The following is a 17,800-nucleotide window of genomic DNA, read 5'->3' as shown; positions in this document are numbered from 1 at the left end:
GCGCAGAAGAAAAGAGATAGAGGGTGTTGTAGGTTTTTTTTTTATTAAGGATCAAATAGTATTTCACCACTCCATGGAGGTGCAGAAAAATATATGAAGGTGCAAGAAGAAGTTCTTGACTATGGAATGTGAATGGGCAAATTGGGCTTATTTTTTTGGGCAATTTCTCCTGCACCATATCATTTTTTATGTGCATCCAACACAACTTCTTAAACCCAACTTTGCCCTTGTCTTCTTTCTTTTGAAAAAAGCTCCATAGGCGAACCAGGTTTGAGAGCAGTTACCATGTGATGCATGACTACCTCAGAACTTAGATTGTGTATGTTCAACTCTATCTTGCCAAACCTTTTCATAAAAGTTCGTAATGACTGTCTTTTCTTACTGAATATTAACCAAGGCGATGGACGTGAGGTGATGGGGGCGACTTGTAGCAAATTGTGCACAAAACTTCCTGACCAAAGTGTCAAAACAGTCAATAGAGTGCATTGGTAATTGAGTAAACCAACTCAAAGCAGCTCCCTTGAGGGAGGTTGGAAATACTCGGCATAACAGTGCATCTTCAACGGTATATAATCTGACTTGTGTTACATACGCATCTACATGCTCATCAGGATCAGTTGTTCCATCATACTTGTCAAGAGCTGGATTCTTCCAGGTACTCGGCAAGGGCACTTCCATAATGGACTCCACAAAAGGACTTCATCGCGGGACCTCTTCTTCATTCTTCTTCTTTAAAACATCCATCTCCTTCCTCATTTGCAAAATCATTGCCATGGGATCTGGTTGGTTGGTCTCTCCTACGTGCACATTCCTCTCATTTCCTGTCATGTTTCTTGTTGTTACCATGTGGTCACTCTAAAGGGGTTTCTTCCCGGCCCCACGGTGGGCACAAAAAATGTTCTTATAAGGTCAGGTACCTCTCAGAATGACTCTTGTAGCTTTCGTCTTCTCGTCCTTGCAGCTCTTGTATTCGGTGACTCTGTCTGGCAAGTCTTCCAAGAATGGCAAGGTGGGGTACCTGCGAAGGTGCTCCGACGCTCAAGTCAGTACGGGTATAATATGTAGGTATGCTAGGGATTAGAAGATTACCTTTGGCACAGGGTCCCTCATGATATTTATAGCCTTGTGTTGGGCTTCAGCTGTTATGGGCCTTCTTTTGGGCCCAGACGAAGGTCCATTTGTGCTTTAATCATGGTTTATGGTTAAACTGACTTAATTATGATTAATCGCGGTTTATCATTTGCTTCCATGTTCCTTCGGTCTTATCGACATTCGGCCTTCCGGTAGTACACTCTTCAATTTCCATTTCCAATTTTTGTTTCGCATCAAGCTGTTTTTCCATCAGAAGTATCTTGTTATAGGCCTCCTCTTTCTCTCTCTGGAAAATTTGAAATTCCCAACAATAGCACACATTCACATGCAATTAATTTTTTAACTTTGTTACTGCCCCCTCATTATTACCATTAGGGCTATCAATTTTCTTTCTTACTTTCTGGCTTTCACATTTTATTGTGCTCATCGTTTCACTTTCCCCAATTGTAAGATAATCTTTTTTTCTCTACCAATTTTGTTCTTCAAAGTGTTCTTTTTCTTTCTTACTTTCACATTTTACTGTGCTCATCGTTCCACTCCCCCCTGTGTCTGAAAGTGATTACCCTTGTGTCATCGTACTTCAAAGTGTTCTTCCCTGAACTGATGATGTTGTTGAGCTCTTTTGTGCTAGAAATTATCAAATTCTACGTATGAACACAATTAAATGTGAAAGCAGCAAAAAGTAAGAAAGAAAATTGATAGCCCTAGTATTGCTAAGAGGGGCAATAACAACGTTAAAAAATTAACTGGATTTTTTAGAAATTATCACTTGTGTTGACGCTATTGTGTGTGATTACTACATTTGTACTGAGAAATGTGAGCAAAAGTGGAAATTCACGTGCTTATGGGCCAATTTATTCTTCACCTCCATAATTTTTTTGTGCAACTCTATAAAACAAATTATTTTTTCATAAAAGAAACACAATATTTTTTTAAAAAATAAAAAATACATTTCAAATTTTAGAATTTGAAATATTTTAAATTTGATATTAGGTATTTTTCAATCTATAAAATATAGTTCAAACTTTAGAATTTGAAATATCTTTCTATTCTAAATTTAGAGTTTCGAAAGTATTTTCGAAATAGAAAAAAAAATTATTTTTGAATTTAAATTTTTTTGAAAACAAAATGTACTTCAAATTTTAGAATTCAAAATGTTTTTTAGAATTCTAGACCTGAGTTTTCAATATCTTCAACTAAATGTGCTATGTACCTTTACGAAATAACCTCCACGTGTAATATTTCATGATTTGGATGATGGGATTTTTGGTGCATAGAGATCGAGAATGTTGAAGGTTTTTTTCTTATTAAGGATCAAATGGTAATTTTACCACTCCATGGAGGTGAAAAACAATATGAAGGTGCAAGAAGAAGCTCTTGACTAAGGAATGTGAATAGGCAAATTGGGCTCATCTTTTTGGACAGAAAACGGGCTGGCCTGAGCCCGCGACAGATTTATGTTTTTATAATAAAAGATTGCAGATAATTAATTTAATATTATATATGTTGTTAACTTGTTAATGTCCATTTTAAGCTGAGTGTTATAGCATTTTGAGTTTTATTTTAATTTCTAGCCTTTGTTTATTCTTATGATAATTGGTACAGTTTAATTTTTTTGTTATATATTATACTTTACTATTTTTTATCTGTTTATTTTTATTTTTTGTGTAAAAAAAGATTTTGTCTACTTTTAATTTTTGTAAAAAATATTAGTTAGTTTTATTTTTTTTTCATATTAAACAGTGTTTTCTTCTTAATATTTACTATATAAATATATATATATATATATAGTTAAGATAACAAAACAAATTTAAAATAAGATAATTAGATTTTTAAGTATGTAAATTTGATTTGGTCTACTTTCCATACTTTTTTGTTTTTTCTTTATTTTTAATAATTTTTTTTATGATGGCAAATGATGGTGTTAGTTGAAATGTGCTAAGATGTCATAAAAGTTTTATAAAAAAAACATGTAACTTTGATTAAGTAATATATGTCTATATTTAATATAAGAAAGTTAATCATGTGTAGAAAGAAAGAAGCATTCCACTGTTCCTTTTCCACAAGGGTAAGTATGATTTGATGTTTACTTAACAAATACTATTCAAACATTAAGAATCTATCATTTCTAGATTGATTGACTCTTCTACAGTAACAGCACAATAAGCATAATGCAAAATTTTGAGTTTGTCATCATCTCCAAAAACAAGTAGCAAGGGCATTTTCATCATCCATTTTCTTTCTGCTGCTTTTCTCAACTGCTTCTTTCTGTCATCAATGTCTTCTGATATAGGTCTTTTAATGTAAGGGAATAACCCTTTTAAGAGACATAGGTTAAATTTGGAAAATATATATATACATATATATAACTTCAGTGACTTCAAATTTTTGTTTGCTATTTTGCCATGAATCAAAACCTTTCACAAGATTTACTCATGAACACAAGGGCAAAAGTGTGTTTTCTTTTTACCTAGCTATTGGATGCTCCACAACAACAGTACCTCCAATCACATGTGTTAAAGGTGGTGTTATGGTACAGACAAGAAACATTGCTGAGGGTTTGAATTTGATTTCTGATGATTGGTGAGACAAGTGCATCTGTGGCAGTGCAGGAAGGTGCAGTGAAAAGGAATGGCCAAGAAGAAATGGCAATGGAATAGAAAATAGAGAAATAGCTAATGCACATTCAGTGGTACATATTGATTGATGTCTGACGTTTAGGGCTCTCTCCTAAATCCCATACAGAAGGTGCCCTGCACTGATCCTACCATCCACCTCCATAACCAACACTTACCTGGCATTTTCCTCTGTACCTGCCACAGTTTCAACCACTCCTGTCTTTTCCCTTTCTTTCCATTTCGATTCTCTGGTCAACTACACTCCTCCTATATAATACGTCTCTCACACTCTTTCTTTGCAGCCTCACACCTCAATCTAAAGACAAAACTAACACAACTCTCGAGGGTATCTTTCTCTCCCTCCCCCCATTTTCTAACCATATTCTTCTTTCTTTTTTTCTTGTCTTATCTATCTACTCTACAAGTATTAGCCTCTTTTTCTTATTTTTCACTGGTGTTTTTATTATGTGGTTTGCATGTATATGATTTAAGGTTGGTTTTGAGTGTTAGTTTTATCCTACTTATTTGGCTGGATGTTCACTTTGTTCTTAATTTTGTGTTTAGAAATGAGTTAAAAATTAATCTACACTGCACTTTGTTTCAGCTACTTTACATAGAGAGAGGAAATGGATAGCGAGGAAGTCCCTTCAGCACCTTCAACACCTGCAACACCAGGGACTCCAGGGCTCCCTCTGTTTGGTGGCCTTAGGTTTGAGAAACCAAATATTGTTAGGAAATCATCCTTCCTCAGAAGCTGCAAATGCTTCAGTGTTGAAGAATGGACCTTGGAAGATGGAGCCATGCCTAGAGCCTCTTGCTCTTTACCAGCCCCTCCCATCCCTCTAGCAAAAAAGGTACATATATAGTAACAACAACATCAAAATTGCACTAAGCTGAGTTCTTTTTTCTGATAATGAGGACCCTTTTTCCTTGTATGTTGATTCGTGTTGTTGGGTTGATTCCAAATGAAACCAGGTTGGAGCTGAGTTTATAGGCACGTTCATTCTGATGTTTGCTGCTATAGGCACTGCTATTGTGAACCAAAAGACTCATGGGTCAGAGACTCTAGTTGGATGTGCTGCAGCAAATGGACTCGCTGTCATGATCATCATTTTCTCCACTGGTCACATCTCTGGGGCTCATCTCAACCCCGCTGTCACCATTTCCTTCGCTGCATTAAAGCACTTTCCCTGGAAGAATGTAACTAAAAATTAACCCTTAATCTCCCTTTATTTGTTCCAACACTTTTCTTATCAGCAACAAACAATTAAATCAAATTGGTAAACTTAGTAAGTGGTCCAACTCTCATATAAATCAAAAGAGTTCAAACAGTATCTTTTCACAAAGACATCAACTACATATCAAGAGTTCTAATCACCATTCTTTATAGTAACCTTAAATTAATTACATACATAACAAGAGTTCTAGAAACCAGTCAAAAAAAAGGAGAAACTCAGTATACATTCTTGGTATTTGGTGCTGCCCTAGTATCAGAATACTGCAAACAGAACTCTATTGTTCATTAAAAACATCAAGAAACTGCAACTAAGTTTTGTATGTTTGTTCTTTTTCTTGCTCTGATCTTGATTTTTGCAGGTGCCGGTGTATATTGGTACACAAATTTTGGCATCAGTGAGTGCTGCATTTGCTGTGAAGGCGGTTTTTAATCCCTTCATGAGCGGTGGAGTGACGGTCCCTTCTGTGGGATATGGGCAAGCTTTCGCCACAGAGTTCATTGTCAGCTTTATTCTCATGTTCGTGGTCACTGCAGTTGCCACCGACACAAGAGCTGTGAGTATCTTATTCTATTAACCACTTAGTCTGATAAGTAACTAAACCGAATCAGCTCAACAAGTATATGAAAACGATGTTTTGAGATCGACAAACCTTCATTAATTACGTCAAATGGAAGAGATAAACTCCATAAAAGGTTTTTGTCTGTTTCTATATTATTTAGTAATTGTTAGGGCATGTTTTCAATCTTAAAAGGGACACAGAACATGGTATATTATGAAAACATTTTCACGTTGTCTCCCCCTAGCTAGATCCATGAAGCTCATCGTGCATGTACCATATAAAACAAAACAAAACTGAACATCTCGATATTGTCAAGAGAAGAGTTTCTTTTATAGACTAAGGTATCACTCACTTTACTACACTTTTTTGTCCTCTTTTCTTTGTCTCTTTCTTGCAAAGAAAATTTACTGTGTAAAATTGAACACTGAGAACAAATATTTTTGTCAGAATATTGCATGCATATATCGCATGACCTTTTTCTTTCGCAGTAACTTGGCCTCTTAATTTGGTGGTATAAATAATTTTTTTTAAAGATTATTCAAAACTTATTTTGTGTATTGCATGCTGCTGGATTAATTGGTCGGATAACTGTTTGTTAAATTAAATTATCTCGAATGAATTTGTGTATATATGTATGATTTTTGCAGCTTCATGTTTCTACGACTATGCTATAAGTAAAAACAAAATTATTGATTTCTAAATTAATTTTTATTATTGATAAATAGTTTTAGAAAATGTATATAATTAGCTATCAAAGTTTTATTAAATTTATAATCTAAATATTTGGCAGTTAAAACATCGATACCTAACTATATATCAATTTAAAAATTATTTATTAATAATAAAAATTAATAACTTTTCAATTTTTAAAATAATATATATTTTAGTTAATATAATAATTAATTATTTTTAGTCTTTAAAATTGTTTTCCTTTTGATTTTCTAGTAATGACGTTTTCTTGTAGTATATTAGCACAATTAAAAAATTATTTTTAGTGGACTATTTTAATGATGATAAAAAAACTAATGACTTTTTGTTGATGTTTAAAGATCATTTGAAAGATTTATATTCTATAAGAAAATGTAATCACATGGAGATCTAATATGTGATTTATTATTTTTTTGCTGATTTGAAACATCATTACCCAATAAATACTATTTTTTTAGAATACCAATAAAGGATTTTTTAGGCGCTAAAAGACTTAAACAAGTTAATTATAAGCTTTGTAATCACACACACACACACATATATATATATATATATATATATATATATATATATAATTGAAAGGACTGGTTCTGAAATTAACAAATAAATTAATCCTTTTATTAATAGTGACTAAAAACAAATTAAATAAAAAAAAATTATTCATTGATATGTAAAACCCTTAATATTTGAAGTCAAATGTGTTAATTTTCATATTCTTGCCCACAATACACATATTTACAACAAATAGCTAAGTTTCCACTTCAATGGTTGAGCCAAACGTTGTTTCAATGCTGTAAAAAGAAATAGAGACAAACTCCAAGGAGGTTTTTTTATAGGTAAATTCCATTTTCTTGGTTCCACTTAAACCAAATTCCATAAAATGCAATGAGTACCATATATAGTAACAAAACATGAGATATTATTAATGGAAAATAAATATATTAGCAGCTTTTGTTCATTTTCTACCACTACATGTCAAAACATCAATACTTACATTTTTTGTAGTGAGATATACCATGTTTAACAACATTAGGGTTTTAGAATCTTGCTAGTTACACCAATAAAAAAATATATGCATGATTAGTTGAAGCAAATACAGTATACATATATCAGTAGCTATATATCTGATATATGTATAAAGCATATATATATATATATATCAGTAGTTATATATCTACTGATATATGTATAAGGTTGAGATAATTCTGAAATGTTTTTTAATTTATTAATTTTTTAGTGATAAAAAAAATAGAAGTGATATATATTATGATGTGTTAATATTATGGTGCAGGTGGGAGAGCTTGCAGGAATAGCAGTGGGAGCCACAGTTATGCTCAACATACTTATAGCCGGGTATATGTCCCAACTTGTTATTCAAATACACTACTACCACTAAAACCCTATTAACAATTACTAAAATCTTATTTTGAGAACTTTAAGTAAAAGATATGAGTTTATAATTATTTTTTCTTTTCAAATGGGATGTACATTTTGATAAAAAGAATACTTTTTTTGAATTGTAATCTGATACAGAATTGTCAACATATCAACATCGTCGGATAGGTTTCTTAAACAAAACATAGTAAGAAGCACGTGAGTCACTAGCTACGAAAAAATTATCAAATTACAATTAACTTTATAAACTAAAATAATTAGTTATTATTGGATTAGATTAGAGATTATTTTAAAGGTTAAAAAAATTATTAGTATCTAAAATAATTTCTATTACTAATAGTTTTTAAATTGATATCTAACCATTAACTACCAATGTTTTAACTACTAATATCTTAGATTCTAAATTAGAGACTAATTGAGACGAATCTAGAATCTAAAATATTAGTAGCTAAAACCTTGGTAGCTAATTTAGATATCAATTTATAAACAATTTTATATTTTTTATTAATAATAGAAACTACTTTAGATATGAATAATTTTTTAGTCTCTAAAATAGGATCTAATTTGGTTAATACAATGATTAATTTTATTTTTTTTAATATCCAAGTATCTAGTACGTGTTGTGATGGTTATAATTATTCTTGGCATATATAGTCCAATCTTTTGAGAAGTAGGGGTTGTGAGAAGGTTGAATGAAAGTAGAATCTGTTCTTAAGTATAGATAAGAAGGAATGGAATAGTGTGCGAGAGTGTGAAAAAGAGGAAGTGATAGGTGAAAAATATTCGTTGATATAATAATAATAATAATAATAATAATAATAATAATATTGGTTAATTATATTAATATTATTCATGTATAATTATGGTGACTAATTAAAGGCCAGCCACTGGAAGTTCAATGAACCCTGTAAGAACATTGGGTCCTGCCATTGCTGCAAACAACTACAAGGGCATATGGGTCTATCTCATTGCTCCCATATTTGGGACTCTGTGTGGGGCAGGGGCCTACACTATGGTCAAGTTGCCCCAAGAAGAGGCTACAAAACCTCCCATTGTTGAAAGCTTCGGAAGGTGATGAACCATTCATTCATTTCATGCACCTTCTGGGAAGAAGAACAATATTATTATGAATGTTGCAGGGAAAAAGCATGCAGAATTCAGCACTGGTTTGGTTATATATATAGAATAGATAGATACATGGATCTATATATGTTCAGATGCATCAATGTGTTGTGTAAAACTAATATCCATGGACAGAACAAATCAATGTTGGTTTGTTCATGCACGTACCATGCATTCTGCTGTAGCTGCTGCTGTTTTGCTTTAATAAATGCACCACTATTTTTCTCATGACACCAGTTTTTTTTATAAAGTTTTCGTCTGTCATGCAACTTTAGGTATGTTATTTGTCCTATATATGGAAAATAAATATTATTAAAAATAAAATAAAAAATATATAAATATTATATCAAAATCCATATTTTTTATTTTTTTTATCACCAATAACAAATAAATAAATGCGAACTACTTCAGGGATGGATTAAACCTTATACAAGATATACAGTAACCAACATTTAACAAAAACCACAAAACCAACAAACAAAAACACTAACCAAACTAAAAAACCTAAAAACCTAAAAAACATCTGTACCGGTACTGGGCGAGGCCGGGACCCACCTGCCTGCCCGACTCCCAGTCAAGCCTGACCGAGAGACTGATAAGTCAATATCTTCAGAAATCTGGCCGAACGACCGGCAGACCTAGACCTTTGTATACTTGGCCGACTGACGAGTGGCCGAAACCTTTGGAGACTTAACTGAGATGGTCGAAGACCACACTTATTTGGCCGACGGCCGAACCCTATTACGATTAACGCTCAAACCGAGATCAGTAAAGCTAATCCATCATCAAGAACTAGGTAATGCAACCCTAAGCGGTATCCACCTCGATAAACGGGCCCAACAAGGTAGGCCCATTATAATAATATAAATAGCACGCATTCCAAGGAGTAAGGTATGTCATTATTACTGTTCACCTACCTGAGAGCTAACCGCCCGCTTTACTGACTTGAGCGTCGGAGTGCCTTCGCAGGTACCCCCACCATCCGGTGTATACCCGACGACCGAGTCCCGAGTGCCGAAAGATAAGCAGAAGGAAGAGAAGGATCCCAGTTCATCACTCAGCCACCTGCCCGACCGAAGGAAGGAGAAGAAGACTTCAACAGTTCTCTAGGTCCCATCTCCCTAGCAGGAACAACATCAAACAACCATTCGCATACATTCCAAAGTTTCCAAACACCAATAAAAAAAAAAGAAACGAAGCATAATGAGATTTTACAGAAATTCAAGACCAAACATTTAATTGCATCAGAGTACATAGTTCAGATCCTTATTGAAAATGATAGAATTCTTATGATTTCAGATTTTACCCAAAATTCATATATTAATATCATACCAATTTTCTCGTACAATAATCTATAGTAGACTTCTTACCCGATTCATTCCCAAAACTAAAAACTAAAATCGAAATATCAAACTTATCAAACAATTTTCATCCAATAAGATGCTATATTTTAGAACAGTTGATTGGTATATATGAGCAGAAATTAGTTTCTATTATTAAAATATATTTTTTAAATTAATATTTAATTAATTAATAAATTTTAACTATCAATTATTTAAATTTTAAAATTTGATAAAAAAACTTGTAAAGTAATTAGATACTACTCATTTTGTCCACGTTTCTTCTAACAATAATGAAAAAGTTTTTCAAAATATATAATTAAGAGTACAATAACAAACCAAATTAATGATAAAAATTTTGCTGTCATTAATTTTTATTCCCAGAGTTTTATGTGTATTTTCCATTTGTATTATCAGAACCAATTACAGTAAAATATATTAATTGTTTACATTCTTCAATACACGATTACGTGTGAAAATTTTCTCAAAATAATATGTATTTTTAAATTATACATTTGCACATTATATATTAAAATTATTAAATCATTAAATCATTAAATAGAAACTACAAAATTATTAAAATTTTAGTAGTTAATTAAATATTAATTTAAAAGTTATTTATTAATAATAAAAGTTATTTTTAGATATTAATATTTTTTTAATTTAAAATATTATTAGATATCCAAAAATATCCCATTCATATATAACTATTGTGTATTGTTTTGCTAGTGAAGGAGAAGATAAAAATGAAAGATAATTAATTTTGTGTGTTTTTATTAAGAGAGAAGAGAAAAAACAATTTATGAAATCACTATTCCTATTTATTAAATTTTTCAATAATCTCTCTTTTTAATTTCTATTAAAACAAAAATTTAAAAGCACCTTCTATATTAATTTTTAATTTTATCCTGTCAAACAATTAAAAAAATTATTTTATTTCTTACCTATTTTTATATTTTAAACTTTTTTTCTTTTTTTTTGTTTCAATCAAAAACAAAACCAACCCTAAATTACATTATAAAAAGATGAAAATTAGTATATCTAGAGGCTAATTGGATTGACTTAAAAATTTCAATATTTCAATCTAACTCAACTCGTGGTAAATTATAAATTTTAGGTTGACCTACAAAATTTTAAAAAAATTATAAATTGACTACCATCTAACTAAAATAAATAATTTAAAATAGTACCATAAACATAATAATATTATATTATTAACACATTTTTAGAATCTATCATCATGAATTAATATGGAAAAATAACATAACGTTTAAATTACTCATTGAAATGGTATGAAAAAAAATTATATTTAGCATAAAAATTTATCAAAACATTAAAAAAAACTAACGTCGTGAATACATGCTTATATTAATTGAAGATGCAATATGCAAGTTGAAGGATTTAAGGACTTCACCTAATTTATCTTTTTGTGTGGATTAAGTAGTTTAAAAAAAATAAAATAATACACATTTTATAAGATATAGTATTTTTTTTACCTCCATAATGTGAAAAGTCTAATTTATCCTTTCTGAGTTATAAAATTCAAAAATATTTTCCAAATTTAAATTAAAAATATCTTTTAATATATGTCAAATTATAAAATATTCAAGATATTTTTAAATTTAAAAAATAATTTTAGAACTCTACAATTTAACATATTTATATTTTTGAATTTATCTCAAGCTTTACAATTTGAAATATAAATTATATTTTGAGTTTTACCATAAAATTTTGTATTATATATTGTAGAATTCATATATAAATTTGTATTTTGAATTATAAAATTAAGAATAAATAATTTCAATATTTTTTAAAATATGAAAATTCGATAAAAAAAAGTTATAAAGGTAAGAAAGAATTTGCTAAGATACGGTTATGAAAAAAAAATGTGTTATCTATTATAAGATATTTATACAATTTGTATAGGTTATTAATTTTTCTTTCTTTCTATTACATATTATAAATATAAACTCTTCATTAATAATTAATAAGCTATAAAACTTAGACACTTTTCTTAAATGGTGTGTCGGTGTCGGATATACGTATCGGATACCGACACTCGTAGGACACATATCCATGAAGTATTCAATTCAAAAAATATTTGTTGAATTTTTTGACAATTCTAGCACTATTTTAATACAATTTAATTAAAAAATATATTAATTTTCTAATACTCAAACTTATTGTATGAATTTTTATTATGGTTATAAAAAAATCAGAAACATACTTGTGCACATAAATCTTTATTGTCAATTTATATAATTCATAATTATACAATATATATAGAACTGTATTCTCTATATTTTATATTTTAAAAATTATACGTATTTTCGTGTCAAATGTGATATTTTCGTGTCAAATGTGGTATCGTATGTGTGCTATATATAGTTAATAAGAAGACAATTTGATAACTGTCATTAGTGATAGGAAAATGAATAGAAAAATGATGCTTTCACATATCCAATTCTTGATACAATGAATTTAAAAATAAATATGTAATAATGAATAATTTTGTAATAAAATAATATAAAAATAGTACAATAATAGTATTTAGAAGTTATAATATATTTATTATTCAATGAATAAAAGGGTAACATTAATTTAAAAATTGAGCAAAATAAAGAAAATTAGTTAGTTTGATTAGTATGTGATTATTATTATATGATAATGCATGAATTGGTGGACACACGTCTCATCTAAGGAAGGAAAGGATCGAGATCTATCTAAAATTCTGGATTATAAACAAAGCAAACTCATTTTTTGTTTTCTTTTTTTGCCCTTTTTGGTAGAAAAACACCATAAAAGGAAACAAAAATAATTCATCAAACAGAAGAAAGGAAAACGAAGAAAGCAATTGCAAGTCGTCTGTTCAAGGGAGCAGACGACCCGTCTTCATCGACAAACAACCTCAAAACATCATCAACATTCACTGTTTTCCCATCAAAATATAAAACAACCTTCGATTTTTTTATCTTACTTTGGTTTCTGATCCATGGAGGTTCCGAGTTCCTGGGATGCCCTTCGCAAGCAGGTTCCAAATTTTCTGTTTTTATGCTTTTGTTTGCCAGATTATGCATCTGGGTAGGTTTGAAAATGATGCAATTGATATGGGCATGCGTAATTCGAGTGCTCTAAATTTCCCTTTTTTCCTTATAGAGTTTCTTCATTTTGTCGGTGATGGGGAATTCATGGGATGGGATTCTACCCTTTTGCTATCTGTGCTTTCAACACGGGTTGATTTGTTGAGTTGCAGGTTTACGGCAGTGTGTTGATGGATTGAGTTATAGAGTTTTGTTTGTCCCTCGATTTAGGTTCATTTGATAGGTTACGAATGCATCTGATTTGTTTAGGAGATCAGGTTTTTGCATTCTGATCTACATCCACAGAGTGAGTTTCCATTAGATGATCTTTCGAAGGTGCCAAATCAGGATTGTTGTGACTGATAACAATTTTTCTGTGATGATTAACAACGTGATCATAGATGGTATAGGGATATTGCTGTTCTGTTACAATGTTTGGAAAATATGAAGTGATTTTGAGTGACTAAGGTCGAATTTGATTTACCATTATAAATCAATTTTCGCAGTTTCCAATGAGTAGTACGATTTTCAATGCAATTCTCTCAGTTTTTTTTCAAAATCAAATCTATCATAACTTACCCCAATGCCAAACCAAACAGACTCTATTATTGTGATTCAATTAAATTCGTGAATTGTGAAGCTAATTTTTGAATTGTAAATCATAATTTGTGTCAAATCATAACATGTAAAGACATGAAAAATAACTTTAAATATATGATATAGATGATTCATAGTGTTCAATGTAATAATTTTAAATTATATAAAACACCTTGTAAAACAAAACATGAGTCCGTTAAGCCTCTACATTGGAAGAGTGGAAATGAAGAAACTTAACCAGCAATTAAAGTTCATGCATTGAACGATGTGATTCATATTGATCCTATGGAATTGTATCCGTATGATTCAATAGGACAAGTTTAGAAATGTTTCTTCAATTCTTTTCATTTATCACTTTAAGATTATATGACTTTTCAATTTCTTTCATGAGAATTGCAGAAGGATAAGTAACAAAATGAAAGAATAATGAATTGTTGAACGTGTGATTCATATCCATCCTATGAAATTGTATCAATCCAATCATTTATCATAAGATTCATAGAATTTGAAATTCATCTTAAGATACAAATTGTAGCTAGATGAATCACATCAAATGGTATGATTCAAATTGTGAATTGTTCTATTTTAATAACTCTGCTAAATAGTTAAGTTGTAACAATTGCAACCTTTCGTTTTCATGTACCGATGGTTAAAATCGATATTTTTTAGATATGCTTCTCAGTATTTGCCTGTTCTTTATCTATACAGACATGGTATGGGGTATTAGCTGGAGTTCTGATAAAAAGCTTATGCAATAGATAAATTGTAGTTGTACAAACAAAGAGAGAGATGGAAAGATATGAAAGTGTGAGATAAGATGGTTGATATAATATATAGAGAGAAAAATAGTGTTACATGATATAACTGTACATAATATTGTGGAATTTTAGTTGTAAGTCCTTTACATCTTCAAGCGTGCAATTCCTTTATATTTTGAAATATATATATATTAATCTTTCGGGACATTCCTTCATCATGAAAGTGTGGATTCTAAGTTGACCTATTTTGTTTGCTGGTTTAAGTGTTGTTTAATCTGTTTACAAGTTGTTCCTCTTCCTTAATCATACTAACATAATCATCATAGTAATGATAGTAATAATGAAAAAGAAGTGAAATTTGATATTTTTGGTTCTGTCTTCCTTTGTGGTTACCTAGTTCTTAAATTTTTTTGTTTTCTTAGGAAAATGATTTGTAGTTTTTCCCCCAAATCTCTTTCAGGCGAGAAAACTTGAAGCTCAGTTGGATGAGCAGATGAATTCTTATCGTAAATTGGTTTCTGCTAATGTTACCTCAAAAGCTGATGCCTCAGAGAGTGATCTAGAGTCTTGGATTGAGCGATTACTAAAACAACTCCAACAAGTAAATGCACAGATGCAAGCTTGGGTGTCATCTGGTGGTTCAGAAATGGTTTCTCATACTTTGACTAGACACCAAGAAATTCTTCAAGATCTCACCCAGGTATTCTACAGTCCAAGCTCGAGTTATCCTGCATCATTTTCTTTGAGCATGTGCCATTTATGGAGCTTTTATCATTTTGAATTGCTTTCTGCATGTAAATAGTGACAGACATTTCATGTATGCCACCCTGAGACCAATGGTTTATTCTGACAACTAAGGATTCTAACCAAAATATGTTCAACTTCTTCACTTCCCCTAATGGCAAGTAAATGTTAAAGGAACTTTCCCAATTTAATTTATAAGTTTTTGTGTAGAAAGAATTCTTCTTTCAGTACCAGAAGATATGACAAACTGCTGGTAACTGTCATCAGCATTATATCTTGATGATAGTACTGTAATATTGTGAATTGTGATTAAATTATATACATGTTTTAATATTTACTATGATCCCTCTCCCTGTGTTGTATCCCAATTTCTTTTTCAGCCTCTTTGATATTTTATGTTAAGTGATACTTGATACTAATCTTCAAAGTCTCACTATATATTATTTCCATAATTTGCTCTTAGATCTTTGACTTAAGTTTTGCCTTCCATAATTCTTGAATGAAACCTTTAAACATTTTGCACTAAGCTGGATGTAATTGAACTGCAGGAATTTTATCGTCTTCGTTCAAGTCTTCTAGCTAAGCAAGAACATGCTTCACTGTTAGAAGATTTTAAAGAATTTGATCGGACAAGATTAGACTTGGAACAAGGTGTAGACACCGAAAAGCATGCACTCCTAAAAGAGCGTGCATCTATCAGCCGAAGTACAGGACATGTTAGTGATACAAACACTTTTTTTCGCTTTTCTGATATAAAATGCTGTTTTCTTTATTCTCAATCCAGATCAACCCTGCACTAGGGATACAATACAACAACTGCAAATAACTGCTTTTCCAAGAAGCCTTTGATTTTTTCTCTAAAATTGTAACTTATGTCTTATTTTGAATTGTTCTACCTATTTTTGAGGTGCAGATGGACAATGTCATTTCACAAGCACAAGCAACACTAGGAGCACTTGTCTTCCAACGTTCAACATTTGGCGGTATCAATTCGAAGCTTGGCAACGTGAGCAGTCGCCTCCCAACGGTATGATTCTCATCATCATGGGCTTTGGTGTTTAAATCATTTCTCGTTTGCCATATATATCATGCATGTCTTGTGAGATTGAATAAGTAGTGCAAGAAAAGGGGCACTGAATAAGTTTTCATATTTCGTACCGGTCGGATCTGTACGACACTTGGAGATCCAGCATCCGGTTTTGACCAACTGACACAACCAATTTGAAAACATCTTTTGATTCTAAAATTTTTATCTGCTCTGCATGGATGTTGTTTGAAGTTCTGGTGTTTGATGTAGCAGTTTTTAATAATGTTTCAGGTAAATAACATACTTTCAGCAATAAAGAGGAAAAAGTCAATGGATACCATTATACTTTCCCTTGTTGCAGCCGTATGCACATTTCTGATTTTCATCTACTGGCTATCCAAGTGAAGCTGTTGCTTCTGTTAGATGCTCCACTTTTGTAAACTCCTGTATGTTCTTTTGTGTATTGAGAGCTTAGTACCTCGTGCAATGCTGAAATAGTCTATTTTTTATTCCATTGTTCATTCCATGTATCAGAAAAGCAATGCCTTGCAAAGTAAAGATCAGAAATTTTCTAGTGTTCTATTTCTTGGTTCCCATTTCATAAATCATAGCATATATATATATATATATGAACTGTTTTTATATATCAATTTGTTGAGACAGTTTTTGTAAATAAAAATGAAACATGATTAGTTTTCATGAACTAATCTAATTCTGGTGAAAGAATTGATATATTGTTCTAAAGTCAGCAATGAACAGACAGAGAGTAATTGGATATTTACTTTTAGAATGTATCAAAAGTAGACTAAATGTGCAATTTAATCCTTGAAATTGTATCCTGTTTCAGTAAAAGTCATAGGAACTAAAGAAAATTCAAATATCTAAAACTTTTTAAGGTTACATCTAAGGCTTAAATTAAATTCCTTTTTTTAATTATGGTCCTTAAATTTCTGGACTATGAACCAAAAATAAGAACAATTAATTTTAGGAAAAAAAGAAAAGATGCATCTATCTCTTAGGTGATGCTAAATAGCATTCACATTTTTTCTAGTTTTAAAATTGAACATTCATCTTATGTTTTTGTTGAAGGACATTCACACTCGTTATAATTGTTAAATAGATATTAACTTATTCATATCCATTATTTTATTTAAAAATGTTATATTGACAAAATTTTAAGTAAAAAATAACTAAATTTAAAATTTTAAAATATAAAAATTAAAGATTGTTTTTGTAAACAAAATAATTGAAAATTTATTCTTTAAATGTATGTAGGAAATTGATTTCTTGGAATTTTTTCTTCTGAAAAGCCTTCCCAGAATTAGTTTCCAGAAAGACTTTTTTTTTTATAGAAAGTAACACAACGAGAAAAAGGGGTGCAAACAAGAAAAAGATGCAAATAAAATAAAATAAGTGTAAAAAAAGGGCGACAGTGAGCCTGTTAAATGGGCCCACAACACAAACAATGCATGTGAGTCCTTCAGCAATTTTTTTCTGCACCTCCATGCGTTTCTTCCGCAAC

At 30.8% G+C, this 17,800-nt stretch overlaps 2 protein-coding genes across 3 annotated transcripts; both read left to right on the top strand.

The window, feature by feature from the left end:
- The first annotated feature begins 3,918 nt into the window (after window positions 1-3,918).
- LOC137819430 (aquaporin NIP6-1) lies at window positions 3,919-8,963 on the top strand. 2 transcript variants are annotated; one of them, XM_068623285.2, is made up of 6 exons: window positions 3,919-4,056; window positions 4,315-4,564; window positions 4,686-4,910; window positions 5,307-5,501; window positions 7,507-7,568; window positions 8,495-8,963. In XM_068623285.2, the coding sequence occupies exons 2-6, from the start codon at window positions 4,337-4,339 to the stop codon at window positions 8,667-8,669; spliced, it is 885 nt and encodes a 294-aa protein (XP_068479386.1). In that variant the 5' UTR covers window positions 3,919-4,056; window positions 4,315-4,336; the 3' UTR covers window positions 8,670-8,963. The 2 variants fall into 2 exon arrangements, with proteins under 2 accessions (XP_068479386.1, XP_068479383.1); XM_068623282.2 differs by having other exon boundaries at window positions 8,490-8,963.
- A 3,796-nt stretch (window positions 8,964-12,759) lies between these two features.
- Window positions 12,760-16,860, top strand: GOS11 (golgi snare 11). The gene is made up of 5 exons (XM_068622255.2): window positions 12,760-13,103; window positions 14,968-15,207; window positions 15,800-15,967; window positions 16,165-16,278; window positions 16,570-16,860. Exons 1-5 carry the CDS (start codon window positions 13,065-13,067, stop codon window positions 16,681-16,683), a joined length of 675 nt encoding a protein of 224 aa, XP_068478356.1. The 5' UTR covers window positions 12,760-13,064; the 3' UTR covers window positions 16,684-16,860.
- Window positions 16,861-17,800: the final 940 nt, after the last annotated feature.

The sequence above is a fragment of the Phaseolus vulgaris genome, chromosome 10, assembly GCF_051622355.1.
Source record: "Phaseolus vulgaris cultivar YP4 chromosome 10, ASM5162235v1, whole genome shotgun sequence".
Lineage (NCBI taxonomy): Eukaryota > Viridiplantae > Streptophyta > Magnoliopsida > Fabales > Fabaceae > Phaseolus > Phaseolus vulgaris.
This window is presented reverse-complemented; position numbering and strand designations above follow the sequence as displayed.

Excerpts from the sequence above, each read along its gene's own strand:
- GOS11 (XM_068622255.2), top strand. The coding sequence starts at position 13,065 with ATGGAGGTTCCGAGTTCCTGGGATGCCCTTCGCAAGCAG. Across the intron at positions 13,104-14,967 it reads GGGATGCCCTTCGCAAGCAG|GCGAGAAAACTTGAAGCTCA; the intron begins GTTCCAAATTTT and ends AATCTCTTTCAG. Across the intron at positions 15,208-15,799 it reads TTCTTCAAGATCTCACCCAG|GAATTTTATCGTCTTCGTTC; the intron begins GTATTCTACAGT and ends ATTGAACTGCAG.
- LOC137819430 (XM_068623282.2), top strand. The coding sequence starts at position 4,337 with ATGGATAGCGAGGAAGTCCCTTCAGCACCTTCAACACCTGCAACACCA. Across the intron at positions 5,502-7,506 it reads TTGCCACCGACACAAGAGCT|GTGGGAGAGCTTGCAGGAAT; the intron begins GTGAGTATCTTA and ends ATTATGGTGCAG. Across the intron at positions 7,569-8,489 it reads CTCAACATACTTATAGCCGG|GCCAGCCACTGGAAGTTCAA; the intron begins GTATATGTCCCA and ends GACTAATTAAAG.